The 25,874-nt window shown below is 39.5% G+C and overlaps 1 protein-coding gene and 1 long non-coding RNA gene across 3 annotated transcripts in view; one reads left to right on the top strand and one right to left on the bottom strand.

The window, feature by feature from the left end:
• Window positions 1–1,167: 1,167 nt before the first annotated feature.
• LOC143646922 (uncharacterized) lies at window positions 1,168–2,859 on the bottom strand. Its single transcript, XR_013157747.1, has 2 exons — window positions 1,527–2,859; window positions 1,168–1,296 (listed from the first exon to the last, which is right to left on the bottom strand). It is a non-coding gene; the product is annotated as an uncharacterized LOC143646922 (long non-coding RNA).
• Window positions 2,860–8,333: 5,474 nt separating this feature from the next.
• RPN1 (ribophorin I) overlaps window positions 8,334–25,874 on the top strand; it is a 31,361-nt gene continuing 13,820 nt past the window's right edge. The window contains exons 1-5 of one of the 2 annotated variants that reach the window (XM_077116359.1): window positions 8,334–8,695; window positions 11,731–11,795; window positions 15,380–15,686; window positions 22,762–22,971; window positions 25,354–25,546. In XM_077116359.1, coding sequence (XP_076972474.1) covers window positions 8,435–8,695; window positions 11,731–11,795; window positions 15,380–15,686; window positions 22,762–22,971; window positions 25,354–25,546 — 1,036 coding nt within the window. In that variant the 5' untranslated portion in view covers window positions 8,334–8,434. Of the gene's footprint in view, window positions 8,696–8,962; window positions 9,049–11,730; window positions 11,796–15,379; window positions 15,687–22,761; window positions 22,972–25,353; window positions 25,547–25,874 lie in introns of those variants that run through there. The other variant, XM_077116360.1, reaches the window with a different exon arrangement.

Raw genomic sequence — 25,874 nt, 5'->3', positions numbered from 1 at the left:
AAAACACAAGCTGCACCAGCAAAAGTAGAACCACTGAGGATATGTGTGCTTGTAGTAGAAAACGCATTCATTCATTTATTCATTAAACAAAAAAGTCTTGAGTGCATTCTATTTGCTAGGTCAAGTCCCTTGTTCCCCCCAAAGTACATCTAGTTTTGAAGAGGGTTCAGGTTTTCACATGGATTTGGGTCCTTGCAGCAAGTACTATCTATAATATCATTCCAACCCAGCTTTCCAAGAGCTTGGGCTGCCACAGCCCCAAAACCAAAGGTCATGCTAAGCACAGAGTCAGACATGAGTTTTACTAGAATTTACAAACAGGAAAGGGTGTCCAGCGGTGATGGTCTGAGAAATGGAAATTGCACCCTGCAAAGGTGGGAGTGCAAGGGGGCAGCTTGTAAGGGTTTAGGACAAGGAGATTCACAGGTTAATGAGAAGAGAGTTTTAGTAGGTTTCATAACACAGCGGTTTGGAGATTTGTTATCAACATATCAGGAGAGAGGAGTTTTAATGTGTTACAAGACAAGTGGTTTACCATATACCATCTGTACATCCTTTCCCTCCCAGAGGAGGTCTGTTGGAGTCATATATCTGGCTATGGATAATAATTTACTCTCAATACGGAGGGGGAGGCCCTGCCCTGAGTCTCCACAAGTATTGACCTTGAAATCTCCATCCTTAAACTGAACATCATGAATCTTTTATCAAATATCCTGGTTTCAGCTGAAAAAGCCTACAATTTTTACTTATAGTGCTATTCTTCTGTTTTGACATAAACTGATAATATAATGTTATGGCCTTAAATCATGGATGTAATTATTGACAAAATTTAATTTTTTAAATGGGTGATACCTGTCTATGCTACAAAATTCAGAAGATACAAAAGGTCTTAATATGAAAACCAAGTTTTCCTCCCACCCCTGCTCCTCAACTCTTCATTTCTTTCGTTAGGCTGGGAAATCGCTGCAACCAGTTTCTTTTCAGTCCTTCTGGAGCTATGCCTATACAAGTGTATATGTATCTTTACATATGAATGCATGAAAAAATTAAGAAGCAAACAATGATATAGTTATACACATATTTCTACTTTCCTACACAGAATATATCTTGCAACTGGTTCCACATCAACATATAAACCGCTGCTTTGACTTTTCTAACGATGGCAGATTAAAGGATGGACTCTTTTATTTAACCAGTCCTTAGCTTTGTGGCTGAAGATAGGAAAAGTTCCTTTGTCTGTACTTCCTTGACGGATCACTGGAGATATCAGGAATCTGTTCTGCCCACTTCTCTAAACTGTTGGGAGAGAAAACCATTTTAACGCGCCACAATCGGGTATCGTTAACCAAAGTGAGTCTCATGAGCAGACTGGCAGGCAACCTCCGGAGGAAGCTCTCCATCCTTTCACCAATACACAAAGGAAGAGCCTCAAAGCCACGTTCCACCCCAGCGAGTAAGGGCGGGGTCCCTCAGGAAGTGACGATTAGGCCCAGGAGCGCGGCAACCCTTTGTGTGCGCATGCTTACACTGTCATCCCTCTGTCAACGCACGACCGTGTGGGCCACCATCTTGTACCGTTGGCCACTTACTTCGCGAAGGAGTGAAACTTGGAAATTCAGCAGTCAGCAATCTTTTATGAGAAACCTAAGCGGCAATCAGGGCGCTCAGATTACCGCGGTAGTCGTAATAGGAAACAGTGTTTCGTACAACAGTAAAAGGAAGCCGCCATCTTGTACGGCATATGGCTCCATGTCCGGGACAGGCTTGTGACATCACAAGGAAGCTGCGACCCGACAGAGACGACTCTTACTCCCTCTGGCGGCGGAGCTGGAGCAGGGGCGCCGTCTTTCATCTGTTGGGAATTATGCTTCAGGGTTTTCTTGGACCGGGCCTTTGACGTCACTGGACGCCAGCCAAATCTGCGCCTGCGCAGTGAGCAATAAGGAAAGGGCGCAGCAAGGGAGGGCACCCCTGTTAGGGCATGGGTCTGGAAAGCTGGGGAAGGAAATGGAAGTTTGTTAAAGGGCTCCGCAGAGTCTCATTTAATCTTTTCTGTGTTCCGATGAGGCAGGTCTTATTGCTACCCTTTTTTCAGACGAGGAATCTGAGACTTCACTTTCTTTACCCTCGCAGCTCTAGTTTTCATTTTGAGTGAGCACCTATTGGTTTTCGAAGCTACAGCGTGAATGGGTAGAGGGAAATGGTACTAAGCAAGATAAAAATGCCACGAAGTTCAATGTTTGTAACCAGATTCAGCTGTATACTTGCCTAGATAATCCGAATTGTTAAAAATCCAGATTTCTGAAAACGTTAACGTTGACAATTTTTGACCATGTTCTTGTTGCTTTTAGAGGTCCTTATTCTGGCAGTCCTTCTGATGTGATCTTGTCCGAATGAAGTTTACAGAAACCTTTACCTTCCATCTGTTAATAAATGACATGACAAGATCGAAAGTTTTCAATTTTGGGCCATTGCAAGACTTACATTTACATTTCTGGGTATGTGAGAAGGGGCCCGTGTGGTTGCATTTCTGTAAGATACGTGTCCGTAAGTGGAATTGTTGGCCGGTGGGGTATACCCAAGTTAGTATGCCTAACTCCAGCTTTGGTACACCATAGCAAACTTTTTCCTAACTGGTTATACCAATTTCTTCTGGATGACTTCTGTCCTGGCCACAGTATCTTTCTGTCTGTATTTTTCTTTCTTGTTCTCAGATAACTTCCTCTGGGGGAGAGCCATGTAATGATTAGCCTTGTAGAGAGGAATTGATGCCTCCTGCTAGTAGCCACATAAATAAGCTTGGAAGCAGACCTTCTTTTCCCAGTCAAGTCTTCAGAGACTGTAGCACCTGACAGCTCACGTATCTATTGGAAGAGGCATCAGAGAGAAAGACAGCTGCAATGAGACAGAAGCCACAGTGCCTTTTGTAACTTAATATCTGAAATAAGTTACCAACAGTTGGACCATACTCTTGGTGAGCCACCCTGAAGTTTAGTTATTAAGAAGAGTATACAGTCAGCCTTCGTCTTCTATTTTCCAGCCACCCAGTTATGCTCCCAGGACACAACCACTGCTACCCATTTATTGTCTTCTTGCAAAGATATTCTAAAAGAGCACAAGCTGCATTTGTCTCCCAGAAGTGAGTGAATGGGTATATATATATATATATATATATTTTAATATTCCCAAACCTTGCCCATACCAAGATGGCAGAATGAGAGAAGTAGAGTTCTACTTGAGCCACATCTTCACCAACAGTCGTCTTGTTTTTTTTCTTTCTTTCTTTCTTTTTTTTTTTTTTTACATGGGCAGGCACCGGGAACTGAACCCGGGTCCTTGGGCATGGCAGGCAAGCATTCTTACCTGCTGAGCCACCGTGGCCCGCCCCAGTCGTCTTGTTAGAATAAAAAGTTTGCCAATTAGTGAATATGTTGGAATCTTAGTGTTTTAATTTTTTAACTTTTTTTAATTGTGAAATATATACACAAAGAGGCAATAAATTTTAAAATACATTGTAACAAGCAGTTATAGAACAGATTTGGTATGGGTTCCACAGTTCTATAGTTCCACAATTTTAGTTTTTTCCTTGTAGCTGCTCCAAGACACTGGAGACTGAAATATCAATATAATGATTCTGTAGTTATACTCATTTGTTAAATCCTGTCTTCTGTGTTATAACTCTTTTTCTTCTTTTATTTTTCTCCCAGTCTTTGGGCTATGCCCATTCTAACTTTTTCATTTTGGAAAGGGGTGTCCATAATATGGGATGGGGGATGGAACTATTTGATGTTCTTGCAAAGGCTGGCCCCACTGGACTTTAGAACTTATCTGGCCTAGGAACCTATCTGGAGGTTGTAGGTTTCTAGAAACTAACCTTAGCATGTGAAACTTTTGTAGAATCTCAGATAAAATCCTAGGTGTTCTTGAGGTCGACAGGAAAGGTTTTGGTTGGAGTTTGGCAAATCCACCCTGGTGTTCTAGTTTGCTAGCTGCCGGAATGCAACACGCCAGAGATGGATTGGCTTTCAATAAAAGGGGATTTATTTAGTTAACATATAGTTCTTCAGAGAAAAGGCAGCTAACTTTCAACTGAAGTTCTTTTTTTACGTGGGAAGGCACAGGGTGATCTCTGCTGGCCTTCTCTCCAGGCCTCTGGGTTCCAACAACTTTCCCCAGGGTGATTCCTTTCTGCATCTCCAAAGGCCTGGGCTGAGCTGCGAGTGCTGAGATGAGGTATGCTGAGCTGCTTGGGCTGTGCTGTGTTGAGCTCTCTCATTTAAGCACCAGCCAATTAAATCAAACATCATTTGTTGTAGCAGGCACACCTCCTAGCCAACCACAGATGTAACCAGCAACAGATGAGGTTCACATGCCATTGGCTCATGTCCACAGGCACTTTCACCTGGCCAAGTGGACACCTGAACCTAACCACCACACCTAGTAGTTAGCAATATGTAGCTGAAGAGTAGCCTCCAGAATAGCCCCTTGACTCTGTTTGAATTTTCTTAACCACTGATACCTTAGTTTGTTAAATTTGCTTTCCCCCTTTTGGTCAGGAAGGCGTTGTCAGTCCCAGGTTCCAGGGCCAGGCTTCTCCCTGGGAATCACGTCCCACGTTGCCAGGGAGAATTTAGCCCCTGGATGTCATGTTCCATGATGGGGGAAGGGTAACGATTTTACTTGCAGAGTTGGGCAGAGAGAGAGAGAGAGAGGAGAGGAGAAAGAGAGAGAGAGAGGAGAGAAGGGAGAGGGGAGAGGGGAGAGAGGAGAGAGGAGAGAGAGAGAGAGGAGAGAGGAGAGAGAGAGGAGAGAGGAGAGAGAGAGAGAGAGGGAGGAGAGAGAAAGGGAGGAGAGAGAGAGGGAAGAGAGAGAGAGGAGAGAGGGAGGGGAGAGGGGGGGAGAGAGAGGGGAGAGAGAGAGAGAGAGAGAGAGAGAGAGGAGGGGGGGAGACAGAGAGGAGAGAGAGAGGAGACAGGAGAGAGAGAGATATGAGAGAGAGGAGAGAGAGAGAGAGGAGAGAGAGAGAGAGGAAAGAGAGGAGAGAGAGAGAGGAGAGAGAGAGATATGAGAGAGAGAGGAGAGAGAGAGAGAGGAAGAGAGAGAGAGGAGAGAGGAAGAGAGAGAGATGAGAGAGAGAGAGAGAGAGAGAGAGAGAGAGAGAGAGAGAGAGAGAGAGAGAGAGAACCTCAAGAAGCTCCTGTAGCTTCTTATTCTGCCATCTTGGTATGGGTAGGGTTTGGGAATATTTAAAACTTGTGCTCACTCTTGTAGAATTTCTTTGCAAGAACACAGAATAAATGGGTAGCAGTGGCTGTGTCCTGGGAGCATAACTGGGTGGCTGGAGAACAGAAGACAAAGGCTGACTGTATACTCTTTTTAGTAACTAGCCTTCAGGGTGGTTCACCAATAGAGTATGGTCCAATTGTCTGTAACTTATTTCAGATATTAAGTTACAAAAGGCACTGTGGCTTCTGTCTCATTGCAGCTTTCTTTCTCTCTGATGCCTCTTCAAATAGACACGTGAGTGAGCTGTCAGTTGGTGCTACAGTTTCTGAAGACTTGACTGGGACAAGAAGGTCTGCTTCCAAGCTTATTTATGTGGCTACTACTAGCAGGAGGCATCAATTCCTCTCTGCAGGGCTAATCATTACATGGATTTCCCCCAGAGGAAGTTATCTGAGAACAAGAACGAAACATACAGAGAGAAAGATACTGTGGCCAGGACAGAAGTCATCCAGAAGAGAGAAGGTCAGAAACTCCAAGGATCATTCAGGGGTATCTTTGCTGTATACTTGTTACTTGGACAAAAACAAATTGGGCCATTCCATTCACAGCTGAGTCTCCCTTGGAGAATGCTGCCAAAGCTGTTTCCTTACATTGTATATTATTATTATTAATTTGTAATTTAAAAAAAAAATAACAAACTCAAACATTATTAACAAATGATCATTCCATTCTACATATATAATCAGTAATTCACAACATCATCACATAGTTGCATATTCATCATCATGATCATTTCTTATAACATTTGCATCAATTCACGAAAATAAAAAGCAACAGAAAAAACCTGATACATACCATACCCCTTACCCCTCCCTTTCATTGATCACTAGCATTTCAATCTACTAAATTTATTTTAACATTTGTTCCCCCTATTATTTATTTTTATGTCATATGTTTTACTCGTCTATTGATAAGGTAGATAAAGGGAGCATCAGACACAAGGTTTTCGCAACCACACAGTCACATTGTAAAAGCTACATCATTATACAATCATCTTCAAGAAAACGGCTACTGGAACACAGCTCTACATTTTCAGGCAGTTCCCTCCAGCATCTGCACTACATCTCGACTAACAAGGTGATATCTATTTAATGCATAAGAATAACCTCCAGGATACCCTCTCGACTCTGTTTGGAATCTCTCAGCCATTGACACTTTATTTTGTCTCATTTCACTCTTCCCCCTTTTGGTTGAGAAGGTTTTCTCAATCCCTTGATGCTGAGTCTCAGCTCATTCTAGGATTTCTGTCCTGTGTTGCCAGGAAGGTCCACAACCCTGGGAGTCATGTCCCACGTAGCCAGGGGGAGGGTGGTGAGTTTGCTTGTTGTGTTGGCTAGAGAGAGAGGCCACATCTGAGCAACAAAAGAGGTTCTCTTGGGGGTGACTCTTAAGGCCTAATCTTAAGTAGGCTTGACCTATCCTTTGTCGGGTTGAGTTTCACATGAATAAACCCCAAGACTGGGGACTCAGTCTATTGCCTTAGTTGTCCCCACTGCCTGTGAGAATATCAAGAATTCTCCACTTGGGGAAGTTGAATTTTCCCCCTTTCTCACCATTCCCCCAAGGGGACTTTGCAGATACTTTTTTATTCCTTGTTGAAATCACTCTGGGATTTATCGGGGCATCACTCTGGACATACCTACAAAATCTTATGCCCTACTCAAGGTTCCATGTACTTATGGTGTTCAGTTAAGCTGTCCACGTAAGTTATTTTAGGAACTGCACTAGTCAAAATTTAAATTTTGTACCAAATAAACATTTTCTGCTTTAGTCTCACACAAAAGTGAAAAATTTAAAATATTAATTACCATCTATTTTCAACACCCTACAGTAATGACATTCCTTTATTCTTCCTCATGCAAAAACATTTTTAAATTTGTACATTTACTATCATTATATACTCTAGGCATTCCTAGATTATACCATCTCAGTCTTTATCGTCTATCTTTCCTTCTGATTTGATTTTTACCCCCAGCTCTCCTCCCTCTATCATTCTCACATTCAGCTTCATTCAGTGTTCTAACATAACTGTATCACAGTTAGGTAGTATTGTGCTATCCATTTCTGAATTTTTACAATCCTCTTGCACAATCTGTATCCCTTCAGCTCCAATTACCCAATATCTTACCCTATTTCTATCTCCTGATGGTCTCTGTTACCAATGAAATTCTCCAAGTTACACTGTATATTATTAACAACCGTGTGCAAGTATTAAACATGAGTCATGCTGGCATTTTTGATGGGGAGTTAGGAGATTAGGTTTTCAGTGCCAGCTCTGCTCTGAAATAGCTGTGTGACGGAGCAAATTATCCCCTCTGAACCTGTGAAATAGATGATTAGATTGGGATTCCTAATGCTTCTTTACATTTCTGAAAATCTGGAATCAACATTCTGTGGTACCAAAAAGAACTGTTTGGAGTCGGTCCAGGTTTCCATAGCAACCTGACATTTATTGGCTTTGATCCTTGACTGTACTTCTCTATGAAACAGAAGTAATGATATTTATAATGAAAAGTTCATATATTCATCAGAGAAATGATGCACCTTCTCAAGGTAACACATCAGGGGGCTGTATGATGGCACTTGCCTTATAACTGGTGATCACCATCACTTGGTTAACGAGATATCTGCCGGATTCTCCACTGTAAACGTACTATTTCCCCCTTTGTAATTACTAAATATTTTAGGGGAGATACTTTGAAACTATGCAGATATCCTGTTTCTGCTAAACTTCTGCCTATTAATTTTCTCACAGAGGATCTTGGAGAAAGTAGACTTACTTTCTCAATCTGAGCTAAATTTTACTATCTCCAGGAGCAGAAAGGTCAAAATTATTGCAGGGGAGAGTGGCAGTAGAGAACAGAGAGGCAGGCAAGGATCCGTTCCTGTACAAATTATGCACTCAAAAGGCCAGTAATAACAAATTACACCGCAGTGGCAAATAGAGGGGTTGCCGCGGAGAGCTGTGGGAAAGCCTTTGCTGTTAGGCGCCCGGTGGGCAACCCGGTTGCCTTGGAGACTGGGTCCTTGCTCTCCGGGTGCCGCCATCTTGTGGCGCCAGGCTGGGCCCAATGAGCGGTTGCACGGTGGCGGGAGGCGGGACGGCGGCAGCGCTGACTCCAGCCTGCCGCTCAGCTCGGTCCCGGTAATGGAGGCGCCCGCGGCCCGCCTGTTCCTGCTCCTGCTGCTCGGGGCATGGGCCCCAGCGCCGGGCAGCGCCTCCTCAGAGGCAGCACCGCTGGTCAACGAGGACGTGAAACGCACCGTGGACCTGAGCAGCCACCTGGCCAAGGTGACGTCCGAGGTGGTTTTGGTGCACCCGGGCGGTGGCTCCACGATTCGTGCCACCTCCTTCCTGCTGGCCCTGGAGCCCGAGCTCGAAGCCCGGCTGGCGCATCTCGGCGTGCAGGTGAGTGCAGGAGGGCCCGCAGTGTGGGTCCTCTCCGCCGTTCCGTGCGCTCCTCAGACCCCCAAACTCCTTAGAATCCTGTCGGCCCCGCGGGAAATGGGGAGCGGCAGGGAAAGGAGGCCACGCCGGAGGTCTTCCGCGGCCCGCCGCTCTTCTAGGACACGTCAGCGTAAGCCTTTACCGCCCGGCCCCCGCTCACGTGGTCAGTTTCCCATACCTCCCGCCCACCGCCAGCCGCGGACTCACCTCTGAGCTCGCCCCCTATCTGGGCCACTCTCAAGGCCTGGATCGAGTGACCTCGGGCCAAGCGAATGCATCTCTCGGAAAACGCGGGTAACCGTCCCCTCAGCCAAGTGCGTACCAGAGTGCCCTCAGCTTTTCTAACATTTGTGCCAACTTAAAGCAGTGGCCTAACTGGAGGGCGAATAAATGAATGAAAATGCGTTCCATTCCCTTAATTCAGTACCTGCGGTGTTTTAGGCACTTTCTTTTAGACATCATTCAGCACAATCTGAAATGTAGCAAGTTTAGGGTTTTCAAGTTTGTAATCATTTGAGATATCACACATCTCTTGGGGCTGTTAATGAATGCTTTGTTATGATTATCCCTCTTTTAAGTTTTAGTTTAAAAAATCGTACAGGTAAGTTCATTCTCCTGTACAGTAAGGTAAAGTCCAGTTTCCTCTCTTCCTACCCTACGCATTCTTAGACCTCAGCAATTAATGGCAGGTAAGTTTGGCTTGTATACTTCCAGATATTTCAGTGAACACTTTTACAGCCCTCAACGAAAGAAAATGTTGGCTGTGGGAGTAGAGGGAATATACATATACGGAGGTTTGCTTTTTTATTACTGTTGCTTTAAACAATCTTTGTTAAATGATTACCCAATTATCTTTTGAGAGTGGAATAGTAATTATAGTGTCCTATTTCTTTTAAGCATGCCTTGTCTCTCTAACTGAATTTGGAGCTATAAAGCTGGATTTATAGAGGTTATATTTCTTAAATGACTCCTCTACCTTCGTGCCTTGCCTTGCCCATCCTAAAACGCTCATTTTGGCTGAAATGTTTGCAGAAAGACGGGTCAAAACTTCGTTTAAATATGTGCTGCTACCTTTGAATGTTTGGAATGTTAAATCCTGTTCTTTTATAGAAGCTAGTCATGATTTAAGGAGCTTGTCACAGTGTAGCTAGCTGCCCTGCTGTCTTGCTGGAGAATTGCAAGCTGGATTACAAGCCGGATTCCTACATTTATTTTCTTTATAGATAATCGACTTTGTGACTGATATTGTGCTAGGTATCTTATGTACATTTTCATTTAATTCTCACAACAACCCTTGTAGGGGTAGATGCTATTCTCATACTACTGGTGAGGAGGTGAAGTGACAACCTCCATGAGGTTTTACAACCCAGAGGGAGGGATTAGGGTTCGAATTTAGGTTAGTTTATTTCAAAACTTTTTCTTCAGTGTGCCACATTTCCTCTTCTGATCTAGACTGTGCGAGGTAGGGTGGAGATAGGGGTATGAACCAGGTCCATGGTTGCATCATCATATTTATTGGGAATCATTGGCGTGTTAATTCTGTTGTCCAAGAGAGATGAGTTACTAGATATACATGCTACTTTATACTCTTAACCAAATGGAACATAACTGGATGATAAATTTAACAAAGCTGATTCAGAATTTTGTATTTTCCAACAATTGGCTTGGAAACTTTGGTGAGGTTGCTAAAACATTTTTTCAGTGGACCTTCAACTTTATATGTAGAATTCTAGGAGCCTGGTGGAAGAGACCATTGTGATTTTTGACTGGGAATCTACCCTTTTTCCTACCAAGGACACATCTTGCTATTTTCCCCTCTCATTTGGATCCTGTATTTGATATATTTTGATTTTCTAATCTTTTATTAGATAATATTTTCCATTAAAACAACATCTATAACTGGACAGTTATATACTCATACTTGGCCTAAGTATATTAGAATGCTTCCATTGTGAGAAGGTTCTAGCTAATGTAATGAAACTTGGCATTTTTATTAGTCTGTCCTGCTTTAGTGAGAGTGGTGGTATAATTACTTAAGGCTTTTTGAAATGTTAAAGATAACTTCCTCATTATAGCTTTGTGTACCCTACTGGGGATCCCTGCGTTAGTCCTAAAATTTTTTATGGTAGAGGATTGGGTAGGGAAAGGGATAGGTGGTGTGTAGTTGAGTTTAACTTATAGTCCTTCTCTAAAGTTCATGATTCAAGATGCCAACTCTTAGAAAGACCTGTAGCCTACTGGAGATCACATCCTTTTCTTGGTTACACACCTGGTTGCCAGGAAGAAAAAGGATAAGGGAGTATCTTAGGCAGTGGGGCCTTTGACTCCTTTTCCCCAATGGTTTAAGCTTCAGCTGCTTCTTTTGGTCGTGCGTGAGACTTTTCTGCTTTATCTATAAACAGTGTTTATTTTCAATGCATATGTATATTTGAATGCAAATTAGAAAATGGCCTGAAAGTATAGCTACTACATTGATAACAAGGTTATTTGGGGGAAGTGTTGGCACTCAAGTAGGTCTTTAATTTTGTCTATAATATAGTGTTAACAGATTAAATTTACGAATTGCTTGTATTATTAAAGATGAACAAAACCTAAAGGCAACCAATCCTAGAAAAGAAACCATATGTTATTAGAGACCTAAAGTTTGTACAGGTGAAATAACATCAGACTTACAAATTAGGTATTAGGTATGAGAAGTGTATTTGGAAATATAGTACTTATTTGTGTATATGTGTGTATATTTGATCAGGAAAACGTTAAATGTTTATAGAGGTTGTATACAGCTTATTCAGGGTAAAAGTAAGTCATTGACAATGTTCTTGTGTTTCACACACATGAAAAAAAGTTGTTAACTGCAACCCGAATTCGATCTTTAAAAATTCTCTGGTAGTTTGAATATTTTAATGTATATTCTGAGGCAGTTAGATAATTATTGACTCAAATTTTAGTTGCCAAAAAATACAGAAAAAGAAATAACCTGCTTTGTCCTGTTGTAGCTGAAAGGTGAAGATGAAGAAGAGAACAATCTGGAAGTACGAGAAACCAAAATTAAGGGTAAAAGGTAAGCTAACAGATTAAATATAGAGAATGTAAATCTAATCTTAACTTCCTTGCCTTGTTTCATTACCAGGATTGGAATTATCTGTTCGGAGAACTGCTGTGGAAATGCCTGGTGTGTTAGAGGCTCTTTTAATTAATGTATTGAGTAATAGGAAGCAATAGGCTGTAGCATTCTGGACCCATTTGTGTCTTTTCTGATTCCTGATAGCAAAAAATGGATTCCCCTAAGCCATGGTAGTTTGCTTTACAGTAAGAAAGTAGTTACTTTCCATATTAGGTCAGGTCCAGCCAATCCATGGGGAATTCCCAATTGCTAAAACCTTATATGAGAACTCTAAGCTGATTGCCTCAGCAAATATCCTTCTATCTTTGGTTGAGTACCAGTCTATTTCCAGTGGGCAGACACAGTCTTGCTAAACACTGCCCACCCTCTCCTCTTCAACCCTACCCCCTCTGGAGCCTTCAGTGCATTGAAAGAGCTTCTTCACAGGTGGCAGACCAGGAGCTCTTTGAAAGTTGCAGTTGTACAAAAGATTATCTGCCTCAAAATGCCAATAGTGCCAAGATTAAGAAACCCTGCTTTAACTTATACTATAAGTTTATCATAGGAAAAGTTTTAAAATGTGGTTTTTGACCAGCAAACCATTGTGCTGTACAACCTCTGGTCCCCATGTGATTCAGAAAATGTTAAATTGTGTTCCTGCTTGGCAGAGTTTTTAAACTCATTTCTCATTAGTTTTGATATTTTTTATAAAGAAAATGAATATGACATAGTGACATTGTTTTCTTTATACATATAGCCATATGTGCATAATTTTTAATGAGGAAATGGGATCATATATGCATTTTATCAATCTTTCTTAAAGCTTACCAGCAATGTTAGACCAAAAAAGTCATTTATCCCACACCTTAACGGGACAATTGGTATGTTTTTGTTCTGGACTATGTCCATTTAAAGATATGTTTTACTTAAGTGTTTTGGTTTGCAAAAACTACCGGAATGCAATATACAGAAATGGATTAGCTTTTATAAAGAGGATTTATTAGGTTACAAATTTACAGTTCTAAGGCTGTGAAAATATTCGAATTAAGGCATGTAGAGGGAGGTACCTTCTTTGAGGAAAGGCAGCTGGCATCTGAGGTTCCTCTGTCACATGGGAAGGCATATAGCGATGTCTGCTGGTCCTTCACGCCTGGATTCTGCTTTCAAAATGGCTCTTTTAGCTCCTGTGGGTCCTTCTGGCTTCTCCTGCAGTGTTTTCTTTCTCTCTCTAAATGTCCCTGGACTGTCTCTGCTTTTACAGTCCTTTTCCTCTCACAGAGGACTCCAGTAAAGAGGATTAAGGCCTACCTAGAATGGGCTTGGTCATATCTCCATGGAAACAACCTAAGCAGAAGGTCCGACCCACAATAGGTCTGCACCCACAGGGATGGATTAAAAGAACATAGACTTTTCTGGGGTACATAACAGATTCAAACCAGCACACTTAGTTTCATTTACCATTTGAGCCTATTTTTTAATCTTTTCTTTTTTCCCACGAATAGCATAAACATTCCCTGTGTTTCTATGTGATCTTCATACTTTTTTCATTGTTTTTAAAAATATTTGTATTCCTAGAGTTGCTCTGATTTCATGTGCAAAGACGGTATCCTCTAAAGAGTATCTAGATTTTAATGTATGGCGATTACCTTAATTTTCCTTTTGTAGCCTGAGAGTGCATGAAATAGGTAACTCACTGGCCCTGAGGATATCAGATCTGAGAGTTAGCCATAAATAAGTTGATGTTAAAACCCCTCCTTCTTATGAACATTTAAGAACTCCTGTCCCTCTCTGAGGCTGTCGGGGGCCCCTGTCTGGGGTAACTGACTCTGACTAATGGCCTGCTGCCCAGCTCTTGGAGAGGCAGAATAGCATAGTTTTCAAGATGGTAGCCCTCACAGCTTGACTGCCTGATTTGAATCCTGTCTCTGTTAATATTTACTAGCTAAGGGCCCTTGGGAAATTATTTACCACCTCTGTTCCTTACCATTGTCCTCAGTAAAGTAATAGTATCTACCTCGTGTGATTATGCTTATGATTCATAAAGAGCACTCATCGATGAGAAGGAGCTTTCCACGTAGAAGGAATGGCAGGTGAGGATAAGGAGGGTTGATGTATCATGGAGTGTTTAGTTAACGAGGTCTTCGTGTGGCTGGAGCTCAGAGGAAGTTGGAGATGGTGTAAGGAAAGGGGATCAGGTCATGAAATGTTTTATATGTCAGTCTTAGGGATGTGGACTGAAATATTTAAAATTGAGGTAGGAGTGAACTATCAGATTAATTTGATGGATGATTTGATAACACTGTGGAGGTTAGGCTAAGGAGGAGAGAGATTAGGGGATAATTGATTAGGAAGATGTGCTGTAATCTAGGCCAAAGATAATGGTTTGTAGTAAGGGGGAGGCAGTGGAAAGCAAGGGAATGAATTTGAGAGGCTTTTTTAAAGGTTGACAGGATGTTGGGGATTGGGTAGAGTGAGGCATAAGAAAATGCCTGATGTTTCTGGTGTTGAGTTGGTTAGATAGTAACAATATTGACAGAGATTGAGAAAAGGGTTTCTGAATATATTTGATACTGGCTATGTTGAATTGCCTGTGGGCTGATCAATGGAGCTGTCTGGTAAATATTTGAGAATTTGAGGTTAGAGCTCAGGACAGAAATAGGGATGAAAAACAAATTTAGGATTCAAAGTCATAGAATTGGACAAGATTGTCTTGGGAGATGGCATAGAATTATTATATTTTGAGCAGTGTATTTCATAGTAGTGATAAGAAGTATAATGATATGACAGATGAAGAAAATTAAGTTTAGAATTCCATAAAGTTATAGCAGGAAAAGTGACCCTTGTTCTAACTCTTGAGGATAAATTCTGTAGAAGCTTGTTAAAATGCTATCTTTTATGAGTGGTCTAGGTCTACCAGGAATTGGTCTTTTGGTTAGAAAACTTTTGGTTTAATACCCTGTGAATTTTAGCAGTTTCCATGCCATCTCTTTCTTTTTAAAATGGCAGTTTTTTTCTGATGGGAGTGATTGCTTGTAAGCACACTAATAAAGCAAACTGGAACAAAACAATAAAATAAAACTTATCCCCCTTACCTGAGACAATTACCATTAATATTTTTGTTGAACATTCATTGACAATACTTGTATGTGTGTGTATATTTTAAAATGGAATCTTGTGGTATCACTTGTAAGTGATTTCAGTTGTTTACATTGTATATGGACATCTTTTTTGCATTAACATACATTGATCCAAGTATCTTTTTTAGTGGTTGCCAATATTCCATTGTGTGACTTTATTAGAAGTTTTGAACTGTTATCCTAGTTTTGGACATTTAGGGTTGTTTTACCCCCTTACTATTATATCAACCCTGAGATGAAACATTCAGACATTTGCCTTGAAAGGCTTAAATTTGTAGACCGACAGTGGTCTCTTAAAAGTACCTGCTTTCTTCTTGGGTACAAAATTTTACTGTGACTTTGAACTGCCAGCTGTTTTGGATTTCCTTAACCTCTCTTAATTCTCTTGCCCCATTTTCCCCCCAGTGGGAGATTCTTCACAGTCAGGCTCCCCTCTGTTTTGGATCCTGGGACCAAGATCACAGTCATTGTGGAAACAGTCTATACCCACGTGCTTCAGCCATATCCAACCCAGATCACCCAATCAGAGAAACAGTTTGTGGTGTTTGAGGGGAATCATTACTTCTACTCTCCGTATCCAACGAAGACTCAAACCATGCGTGTGAAGCTTGCCTCCCGAAATGTGGAGAGTTACACCAAGCTGGGGAACCCTACACGCTCTGAGGACCTCCTGGAATATGGGCCTTTCAAAGACATCCCTGCCTATAGTCAGGTATGCTAAAGTGGAGTCCATTCCTGGCCTGTCTACTTCAGAGAATGGCCTGACAGCTAGCTGATAGGATTGGGTGGTATGGGGTGATAGAATTGGTGGTAGAAATCTGAAGTCATTTTTAAGATCATCCCTAAAGTTTTTAGCTTGCTGGGAAATGACTCCATGGGGTTACATATCTCTCCTCCTCTCCTTCCAATTCTTTCCCAGAACAGTGGGAACATAGAGGCTTGGGGTGGTAGTTAGGAAGATTTTTTGAAGGAGGTAGCATGTACAGTTGGGGTGGGAGATGGGGGAGGAGGAAGCCAGGCATTTTGGGCAGAGGCAGTAAGAGGGACATGGGCCTGGAGGTAGGAAAATGTGCGGGGTGCTGTCTGGTGTTGCTAGGGTTGTGGCTCTGACTGAGCCCCGAGGGCTTTGAATGTTGCACTTAGTAGTTGGGACTTTATATGTAGAGGGAGCACTTGAGGCTTAAAAAGATTGTTTTGTTTTGGAACTTTTCAAGCATATGGAAAAGTATTGAAGCTAGCATAACAAACTCCTCATGCCCATCACATGAATTCAGAGGTTATCAAGATAGTACCACCCTTAATTCAGCTATCCCTTTTTTCTTTTTCTTTGAGGAAGAATTTTAAAGCAACTCTCAGAGATCATATCATTTTACCCTACATATGTCAGTATCATCTCTAAAAAACATGGATATTTAAGATATTTAAGTTTTCTTTGCATGGCTGTAGTTAGAATATGTCACTAAGAACGTGTAGTCAAAATATTTTGTTCTAATTGTTTCTCTGGATTTTTTCTCCCTCTCAAATGTCATTGGACATCTAGTTAGGAGTTTCCGTTTTGGGTTTTAAATTTTTAAGAATTAAAAAAATTAACTTTTGAATATGGAGACGTGAACGTGACTGCATAGTCAAAACTGTCTGACGAAATATTCATGGGATTCTTGTTTCTACTTCTCTGTATCTATCCCTCTCAGAGACCATTCATAGTAACTTTTGACTTATACATCTAGTGTTTCATTTTATAAATAAGTGCAAATTTGTAGTATATGAATTAGTATTCCCCTGAGCCTCAAAAAGTAGCACCCTATATATATTGTTCTGCGTGGGGTTCTGGGAGAACTAAAAGAAGTCTCCCTAGTGCCTTCTGGAGATAATGACTGTGTTGCTCTCTGAGTTGTGTTTTCTTTAACGGCATATTTCCTTTCCTTGTTTAAGTGTTACTGACTTCCTGTTGGGACAGTGGTTTAGTTATCTCCGACATAAAGCTTTTTTTTTTTTTAATTATTATTATTTTTATTAACCATAGCCACATACAAATAAACATTCTTACCATATGATCATTCTATTCTTCTTATATAAGTAATTCACAATACCATCACATAGTTGTATATTCATCATCATGATCATTTCTTAGAACATTTGCATCAATTCAGAAAACAGTGATTTTGGCTATCTCTGACATAAGCTTTTTTTTAATTAAAAAAATTTTTTTAAATACCAAAAACACCTAACAAATACAAACATTCCTATTTTGATCATTCCGTTCTACATATATAATCAGTAATTCACAATATCATCACATAGTTGCATGTTCATCATCCTGATCATTTCTTGAAACATTTGCATCTATTCAGAGAAAGAAATAAAATGAAAACAGAAAAAAAATTTATGCATACCATACCCCTTACTCCTCCCTTTCATTGATCACTAGCATTTCAAACTAAATTTATTTTAACATTTGTTCCCCCTATTATTTATTTTTATTCCATATGTTCTACTTGTCTGTTAAGGTAGATAAAAGGAGCATCAGACACAAGGTTTTCACAATCACACAGTCACATTGTGAAAGCTATATCATTATACAGTCATCTTCAAGAAACATGGCTGCTGGCACACAGCTCTACATTTTCAAGCAGTTCCCTCCAGCCTCTCCATTACATCTTGACTAACGAGGTGATATCTACTTAATGCGTAAGAATAACCTCCAGTATAATCTCTCTACTCTGGAATCTCTCAGCTGTTGACACTTTGTCTCATTTCACTCTTCCCCCTTTTGGTTGAGAAGGTTTTCTCAATCCCTTGATGCTGAGTCTCAGTTTATTCTAGGGTTTTTCTTAATCCCTTGATGCTGAGTCTCAGCTCATTCTAGGATTTCTGTCCCACGTTGCCAAGAAGAGCCACACCCCTGGGAGTCATGTCCCACGTAGACAGGGGAAAAGTGGTAAGTTTACTTACTGTGTTGGCTGGAGAGAGAGAGACCACATGTGGTGAGTTTGCTTGTTTTGACTGGAGAGAGAGAGACCACATCTGAGCATCAAAAGAGATTCTCTTGGGGTGACTCTTAGGCCCAATTTTAAGTAGGCTTGACCTATCCTTTGTGGGGTTAAGATCCATATGAACAAACCCCAAGACTGGGTGCTCAGCCTGTAGCTTTGGTTGTCCCCACTGCTTGTGAGAATATCAAGAATTCAACTTGGGAAAGTTGAATTTTCCCCCGTTCTCACCATTTCCCGAAAGGGACTTTGCAAACACTTTTTTATTCACTGTTCAAATCACTCTGGGTTTTATTGGGGCATCACTCTGGACAAACCTACAAAATCTCATGTCCTACTCAAGGTTCCATAGTACTTATTGGTGTTCAGTTAAGCTGTCCACATAAGTTATATTAGGAAATGCAGTAGTCAAAATATGAATTTTGTGCCGAATAAGCATTTTTTGCTTTAGTCTCACACCTAAGTTGAAGTTTTAAAATATTAATTACCATCTATTTTCAGCACCCTGCAGTAATGATATTCCTTTGTTGTTCCTCATACAAAAACATTTTTTAAATTTGTACATTTATTCACTATCGTTATACACTCTAGGCATTCCTAGATTATACCATCTCAATCTTTATAGTTTTATAGACTTAATTTTAATAATATTTTAATATCACAAATAGGAAGCTTAAATGAAAATACAATTCAAAGTTTATTCATCACAGTTTTAAAAATTTACAGATATATAAATTTAGTAAGCAGTCAAAATAGTTAATAAAAAGGTAATGTCCTCATGCTAATTTCTAAACTTTACATTGTTAATTATATAAAAAAGGGATGGGCAGGCCATGGTGGCTCACTGGCGTAGTTCCTGCCTGCCATGCCAGAGACCTGGATTTGATTTCTGGTGCCTGCCCATGTGAAAAAAAAAAAAAAAAAAGAAAATCTGAGTTCTTACAATTCTGTCTATATTTTTATCTGAAAAATTTATATAAATTATTTTCTTTAGGTATGTGAAATACTTTCTTTTCAGGCTTTAAAACTGCTGGTTTTGACAGTTAGATCCACAGTCAGACGAACCATAATTCCTCTATAAATCAAACTCTCAGCAATAGTTCTGTTCTGATACCATGTCAAGAAATAGGTTTAGGTATTGTTTATGCCCAACTTTCTAAAAATCAAAGAAAAAAAGGTATATTATGATATCTCATAACAATTTAGGAAAATTATTTTGGCTTACTCTTTAATTTCCTTCTGTAAAACTAATGAACTATTTTACACAATAACTTACAGATATTTTTCTGGGTACTTAAGTAATTTCTGAGTTTATTGACTTAGCTCTTTATAAAAAGACTTAAAACACCAAAATTAAATTCACAATACTCATTCACTGCATAAAGGGGTTTTAGTCACAATGCTTTTACAGTCACACGGTCACAAGATGAAGCCTTTATGATTGTACAATCATTATCAAAGATCAGGGCTGCTGGATTACAGTTCAGCAATTTCAGATATTTCCTTCTGGCTATCTTAATATGCTGTAAACTAAAAATAAATAACTATATAATGAGTCAAAAGTCATAATCATTTGTGAAATCCTAACTTCTCTCTTATACCTCCTCTCTTTCATTTGATCAGTCTCAGTCTTCAGGGACATCTGGGCAATGACTATTTGAACTTCTTTGTGCTGGAAAGGGACGTCGACATTATGGGATAGGAGGATGAAACTGGGTGGTTGATGCTCTTATAGAAAGTAGTACCTCTGGGTTTTAAGGACTTACCTGGCATAGAAGTCATCTGGAGGCTTTAAGTTTCTGAAAAAATAAACTTAATAGGTAAAACTTTTATATAGTCTTAGATAGAGTCCATGGTATTCTTTAGGGTTTTCAGGAATACTTTTCCTTGGGGCTTGGCATACTGTGGTAATTTGCAATATCTGATTGAAGCTTACATAAGAGTAACTCCAGAATGACCTCTCAACTGTATTTGAGATCTCTTGGCCACTGAGAGTTATTTTGTTTCATTTCTCTTCATCATTTTGGTTAGGAAGGTTTGTCCCACAATGCCAGGGCCAGGCTCATCCCCGGGGGTCATGTCCCACATTTCCAGGAAGACTCACACCCCTGGACATCATGTCCCACATAAGAGGGAGGGTAGTGAGTTTACATGCAAAGTTTGGCTTAGAGAGAGAGAGAGAGAGGCTACCTCTGAGCTACAAAAAAGGTTCTCTTGGGGTGACTCTTAGGCATAAGCTTTTTTTTATTTGAAGCTTTTGAATTTTCCATCTTCCTTTTAAATTAATAACATGCTTGTGTTAGTTAGATTCAGTTGTCAACTTGGCCAGGTGAGCATACCTAGTCTTGTTGCTGCGGACATAAGCCAATGGCATGTGAACCTCATCTGTTGCTAATTACATCTGCAGTCGGCTAGGATGTGTGTCTGGTGCAATGAGTGACATTTGACTTAATTGACTGGTGCTTAAGTGAGAGAGCACAACGTAGCACAGCCTAGCAGCTCGGCATTCCTCATCTCAGCATTTGCAGCTCAGCCCAGGCCTTTGGAGATGCAGGAAGAGGTCACCCCAGGGAAAGTTGTTGGAACCCAGAGGCCTGGAGAGAAGACCAGCAGAGACCATCCTGTGCCTTCCACGTAAGAAAGAACCTCAGTGGAAAGTTAGCTGCCTTTCCTCTGAAGAATTAACAAAGTAAATCCCCTTTTATTAAAAGCCAGTCCGTCTCTGGTGTGTTGCATTCCGGCAGCTAGCAAACTAGAACAATGCTTATGGGAGAATATTTGACAAATGTGCAGGAAAATTTGACATTAGTTCACAACCACTTTTGATGTTTTAATATTTAGTCACTTCTTTGTAAGCATAGGGTTTTTAAAAATGTAGATAATCATATTACATATAATGTCTTCATTAATGCTTTTTCTACTTAGGATGGTCTCTAAACCTTTTATCTTATTACTTACAATACTACCTTTTGCAAACCTTTTTTTAAAAATATTTTTATTGACAAATCTTCATATATATACATTCCATACATGGTGTGCAATAATTGGCTCACAGTGTCATCACATTGCTGTATATTCATCACATAATCATTTTTATTACATTTACATCATTCCAGAAAAAGAAATAAAAAGAAAAAATAAAAAACTCGTATGAACCATACCCCTTACCCCTCCCTTGCATTGACCACTAGTATTTCCATCTACCAAATTTGTTTTACCCCTTATCCCCCTTTTATATATTTATATTTTATCCGTATTTTTTGTAAATCATTTTTAATGAGCACATGAAGTTCCACTGATTTTATATCCTATAGCTTACTTGGCAGGTTTCCTACAGTTGAACAGTTAGGTTTCTTCCCAATTTAACACTACAGTGTACATCTTTTTGCATATAGCTTTTTGTATATTCTCAGGATAGATTTTCTGAAGTGAGTTTTCAAATCAAAGCATATGAAAACATATAAATCTCTTGATGTGTCTTGCCAAACAGTTTTTCAAAGAATTTAACCAGTTTATTGTGATGCTATCGGTATGAAACTTCCTGTTTGCCCATATACTTGTCTGTAGCGGCATTAAATGTTATCAAATATGATTATGAATGATGTTGAACTTTTAAAAATTTAGTCATAGAGTAAGTGATAGAGTAACAAGAACTATGAGTTAACAAAATATACTTTATCTTGAGTCTTGTTCATGGTTTTTAGGAAGAAGGGTGTTTTTTTTGTCCTTTTGTTTTAGTTTATATTTCTTAGGGTCCTAGATGTGTATTCATAGAAAGACACCTGTATTACATAATAGCTAGAAAGATTTTTTAATACTAACCTCTGGTAAAAATGGCAAAGAAGTTGAAGAATTGCTGAAGATATCTACTTTGTTTTGGACGTCATAAGGAGGCAGTATTTATGGTGTAGAACTTTGGAGTCAAAGTTTGTATGTGGTGAAATACCTAAAGCCGTAGTAGTGTCACTTATTGAGTTTATGTCCTTGAACAAGTAAGTGAATGAAAACTGTTAGGCCTCAGGGATTTTTTATTTGTAAAATAGGGATAAACAGTATTTATTCCATTTTGTTGGCTTGAGAATTGAGATAAATGTACATATTTAGAGCTGTTTGTTTTTTTTCCCTTAAAGCTTCCCTTCTATGAAGCTTTTCTAGAAGTTTTTTTTGTTTAATGAAGCTTCTTCAGGATGGAAAAACCCAGTAATGCTATGTATCATCAGTTTTGAGTTTATTGTCTAGCTCCTTGGGTAGAGATTTTGTTTTTGTTGGTTCTTACATTTGCTAGTCAGAGTTTTTCTTTATTTACAACTTAAGGTTTCCTTTTAAAACTGTAAAAATTATTAAAAAGCAACAAAGGCTCACTATGCAAATTTGGAAAATGAAAACTGCAAGAAAGAAATAAAAATAATCTTTAATTCTGCTTCCTACCTGTGTTGAGATTCTCATGCATTTCATTTCAGACTCTTTTTACTTTTTCTCTTTCTCACATAGTTGTTTTAAGCGTAAGTGGATTGTAGAAGTTTTTGTTTTTGAAATACTAAAGAAGTATTTTATATTGGAACCTGAAACAACTGTGCATGTCTTATTATTTGTTTGTGTATTCTATCTTTCTAATTAATATCAGGAATTTTTATTTCCATGTCATTAAAAATTCCCAGTAGACATCATTTTAAAATATGGCATACATCATAATTTAACCATTCTCTTGTGGATGGCTCTAATCAATATGATTTAAACCAATTAGCATTGATTCCTCTGTGGTTAAAACTTTGAGCTTCTTGTTTGCTTCCTCTTCAGGATGTTTTTAAAGTACATTATGAGAACAACAGCCCTTTCCTGACCATCACCAGCATGAGTCGAGTCATTGAAGTCTCACACTGGGGTAATATTGCTGTAGAAGAGAATGTGGACTTGAAGCACACAGGGGCTGTGCTTAAGGGGCCTTTTTCCCGCTATGACTACCAGAGACAGCCAGATAGTGGAATATCGTCCATCCGGTCTTTTAAGGTAAGAGTGTTCAACTTGGACATCGTGAGAAACTGATACTTTACCATATCTTCCTTTTCTTTCACTTTTTGAAACCAGCTCCACATGGAAAATTGTTTGGTAATGATTGATATTTAAGTAGTTGAGTGGCAGTGCTAGGAGCCAATGGCTTTTATATGTTAGCCTTGTTTTTCAGAGCATTTATATGTTGGCCTTGTTTTTCAAAGAACATTTGGAAAGGAAAACATACTCATAGTACCACAACCCAAGCACTAGTAGTCCTGACATTTTTGTCTATTTCCTTTATCTTTTCTTATGCTTTTTTTTCTAATGCTTGTTTGTTTTTTAATGTTTTTATTAATTAAAAAAATTTTTTTTAAATATGACAAACACAAACATTCTTAACATATGATCATTCCGTTCTACAAATATAATTAGTAATTCACAGTATCATCACATAGCTGCATATTCATCATCATGATCATTTCTTAGAACATTTGTATCAATTCAGAAAAAGAAAGAAAAAGGCAACTGAAAAAAATTCATACATACCATACCCCTTACCCCTCCCCTTCACCGATCACCAGCATTTCAATCTACTAAATTTATTTTAACATATGTTCCCTGTATTTATTTAATTTTAATTCATATATTTTACTTATCCATTGATAAGGTAGACAAAAGGAGCATCAGACACAAGGCTCTCACAACCACACAGTCACACTGCGACAGCCATATCATCGTACAGTTCTCTTCAAGAAACATGACCACCAAAGCACAGCTCCACATTTTCAGGCAGTTCCCTCCAGCCTTTCCATTACAATTTGACAGACAAGGTGATATCTATTTAATGCGTAAGAATAACCTCCAGGATAACCTCTCAACCCTGTTTGGAATTTCTCAGCCACTGATACTTTATTTTGTCTCATTTCACTCTTCCCCCATTTGGTTGAGAAGGTTTTCTCAATCCCTTGATGCTGAGTTCCAGCTCATTGTAGGATTTCTGTCCCACATTGCCAGGAAGGTCCACACCCCTGGGAGTCATGTCCCACGTCAAGAGGGGGAGGGCAGTGAGTTTCCTTGCTGTGTTGGCTGAGAGAGAGAGAGAGAGGCCACATCTGAGCAACAAAAGAGGTTCTCTTGGGGGTGACTCTTAGGTCTAATTTTAATTAGGCTTAGCCTATCCTTTGCAGGATTAAGTTTCATATGAACATCCCCCAAGATTGGAAGCTCGGCCTATTGCTTTGGCTGTCTCCACTGCCTGTGAGAATATCAAGAATTCTCCACTTGGGGAAGTTGAATTTTCCCCCTTTCTCATTATCATACCCCCTAGGGGACTCTGCAAATACTTCCCTATTCACTGTTCGAATCACTCTGGGATTTATCGGGACATCACTCTGGACAAACCTACAAAATCTCATGCCCTACTCAAAGTTCCAAGTACTATGGTGTTTGATTAAGCTGTCCACATAAGTTATATTAGGAAATGCACTAGTCAAAATATAAATTTTGTACCAAATAAACATTCTTTTGCTTGTCTCACACATATGTTAAAGTTTTAAAATATTAATTACCATCTATTTTCAACATCCTGCATTATTGACATTCCTTTGTTCTTCCTCATGCAGAAACATTTTTAAATTTGCACATTTAGTTATTATCATTATACACTGTAGGCATTCCTAGATTATACCATCTCAGTCTTTATTGTCTTTTTTTCCTTCTGATTTCATTTGTGCCCCCAGGCCTCCTCTCTCTATCATTCTCACATTCATAATGCTTGTTTTTTAAAAAAAAGCATTTGCTCATATTGCATATACAGTTTTGTATCTTTTGTTTGTTTGCTTTATAAATGGTATCTTGTTAGCATTTTCTGTGTACTTACGTGTTACAGATGGGATCACAGTGTGAACATAGGTATTACACTTCCCCCTCCTTGATTATCGAAATCTGCTTAGGTTGGGAGGATACCATAAAGAAAAAGTAGGGAGAGAATAGGTAGGAAACCCCCTTCCACAACCCTGCTTCCTCATGATTGGTTGTAATTTCCATCTTTGATTTACCACCTTGCAAAATAACTTGCAGATTATTTTTCCCTTCTTACTTAAGTCTTCAGTATTTACAAAAGTGTTTGAGATTCTCTTTGTTATTTGCCGTTTAGGAGAATTTAGATACTTACCACCTTGTTCGACTGAGAAGTAGATGCAATTTCTCGAAATATAGACCTGGAGGGGAAAACTCATCCTTGTTTAGGTTGTTTACATTTGGGAATGTGTGTGTGCTATTTTAATTATGTAATACCACGATGAAGATGTTGGTGCAGAAAATCTCTTTTGTATTTGGGATTGTTTTTTCCAAATAGATTCTTGGAGCCTTCAGAAGGGTGTGTCACCTCTCTTGCAGACTATCCTTCCTGCTGCTGCTCAAGATGTTTACTACCGGGATGAGATTGGCAATGTTTCTACCAGCCACCTCCTCATTCTGGATGACTCCGTGGAGATGGAAATCCGGCCTCGCTTCCCTCTGTTTGGTGGCTGGAAGACCCATTACATCGTTGGCTACAACCTCCCAAGCTATGAGTACCTCTATAATTTGGGTCAGTCTTCAATAGTAAGGAAGTAGAAGAGGGAGAGACTAACTTTAAATTCCTGACCCAAATTGTTATTTTTAGGAAGGCCAAAATATTAGCAGCAACTTCTCATGGCAGTTACAAATTATTATTGCAAAAGTGATTCATGTGTATGGTACTAAATTCAAATAGTATGGTAAAAATCCTTTCTTTACCCCTAGTTGAATCATCAGATTGAACTGTTTAAATTCTTCTGAATAGCTTTTAATGTGAGAAATTTCAAAATTAAAGAAAAATCCAGAGAACAATAAGAAACATTTTACGTAAGCACCCAAAACTTGTAATTAACATTCCA

The sequence above is a fragment of the Tamandua tetradactyla genome, chromosome 9, assembly GCF_023851605.1.
Source record: "Tamandua tetradactyla isolate mTamTet1 chromosome 9, mTamTet1.pri, whole genome shotgun sequence".
In the NCBI taxonomy this organism is placed as follows: Eukaryota; Metazoa; Chordata; class Mammalia; order Pilosa; family Myrmecophagidae; genus Tamandua; species Tamandua tetradactyla.
Note: the sequence above shows the minus strand (reverse complement) of the source record. Positions and strands in the feature narration are given on the sequence as shown.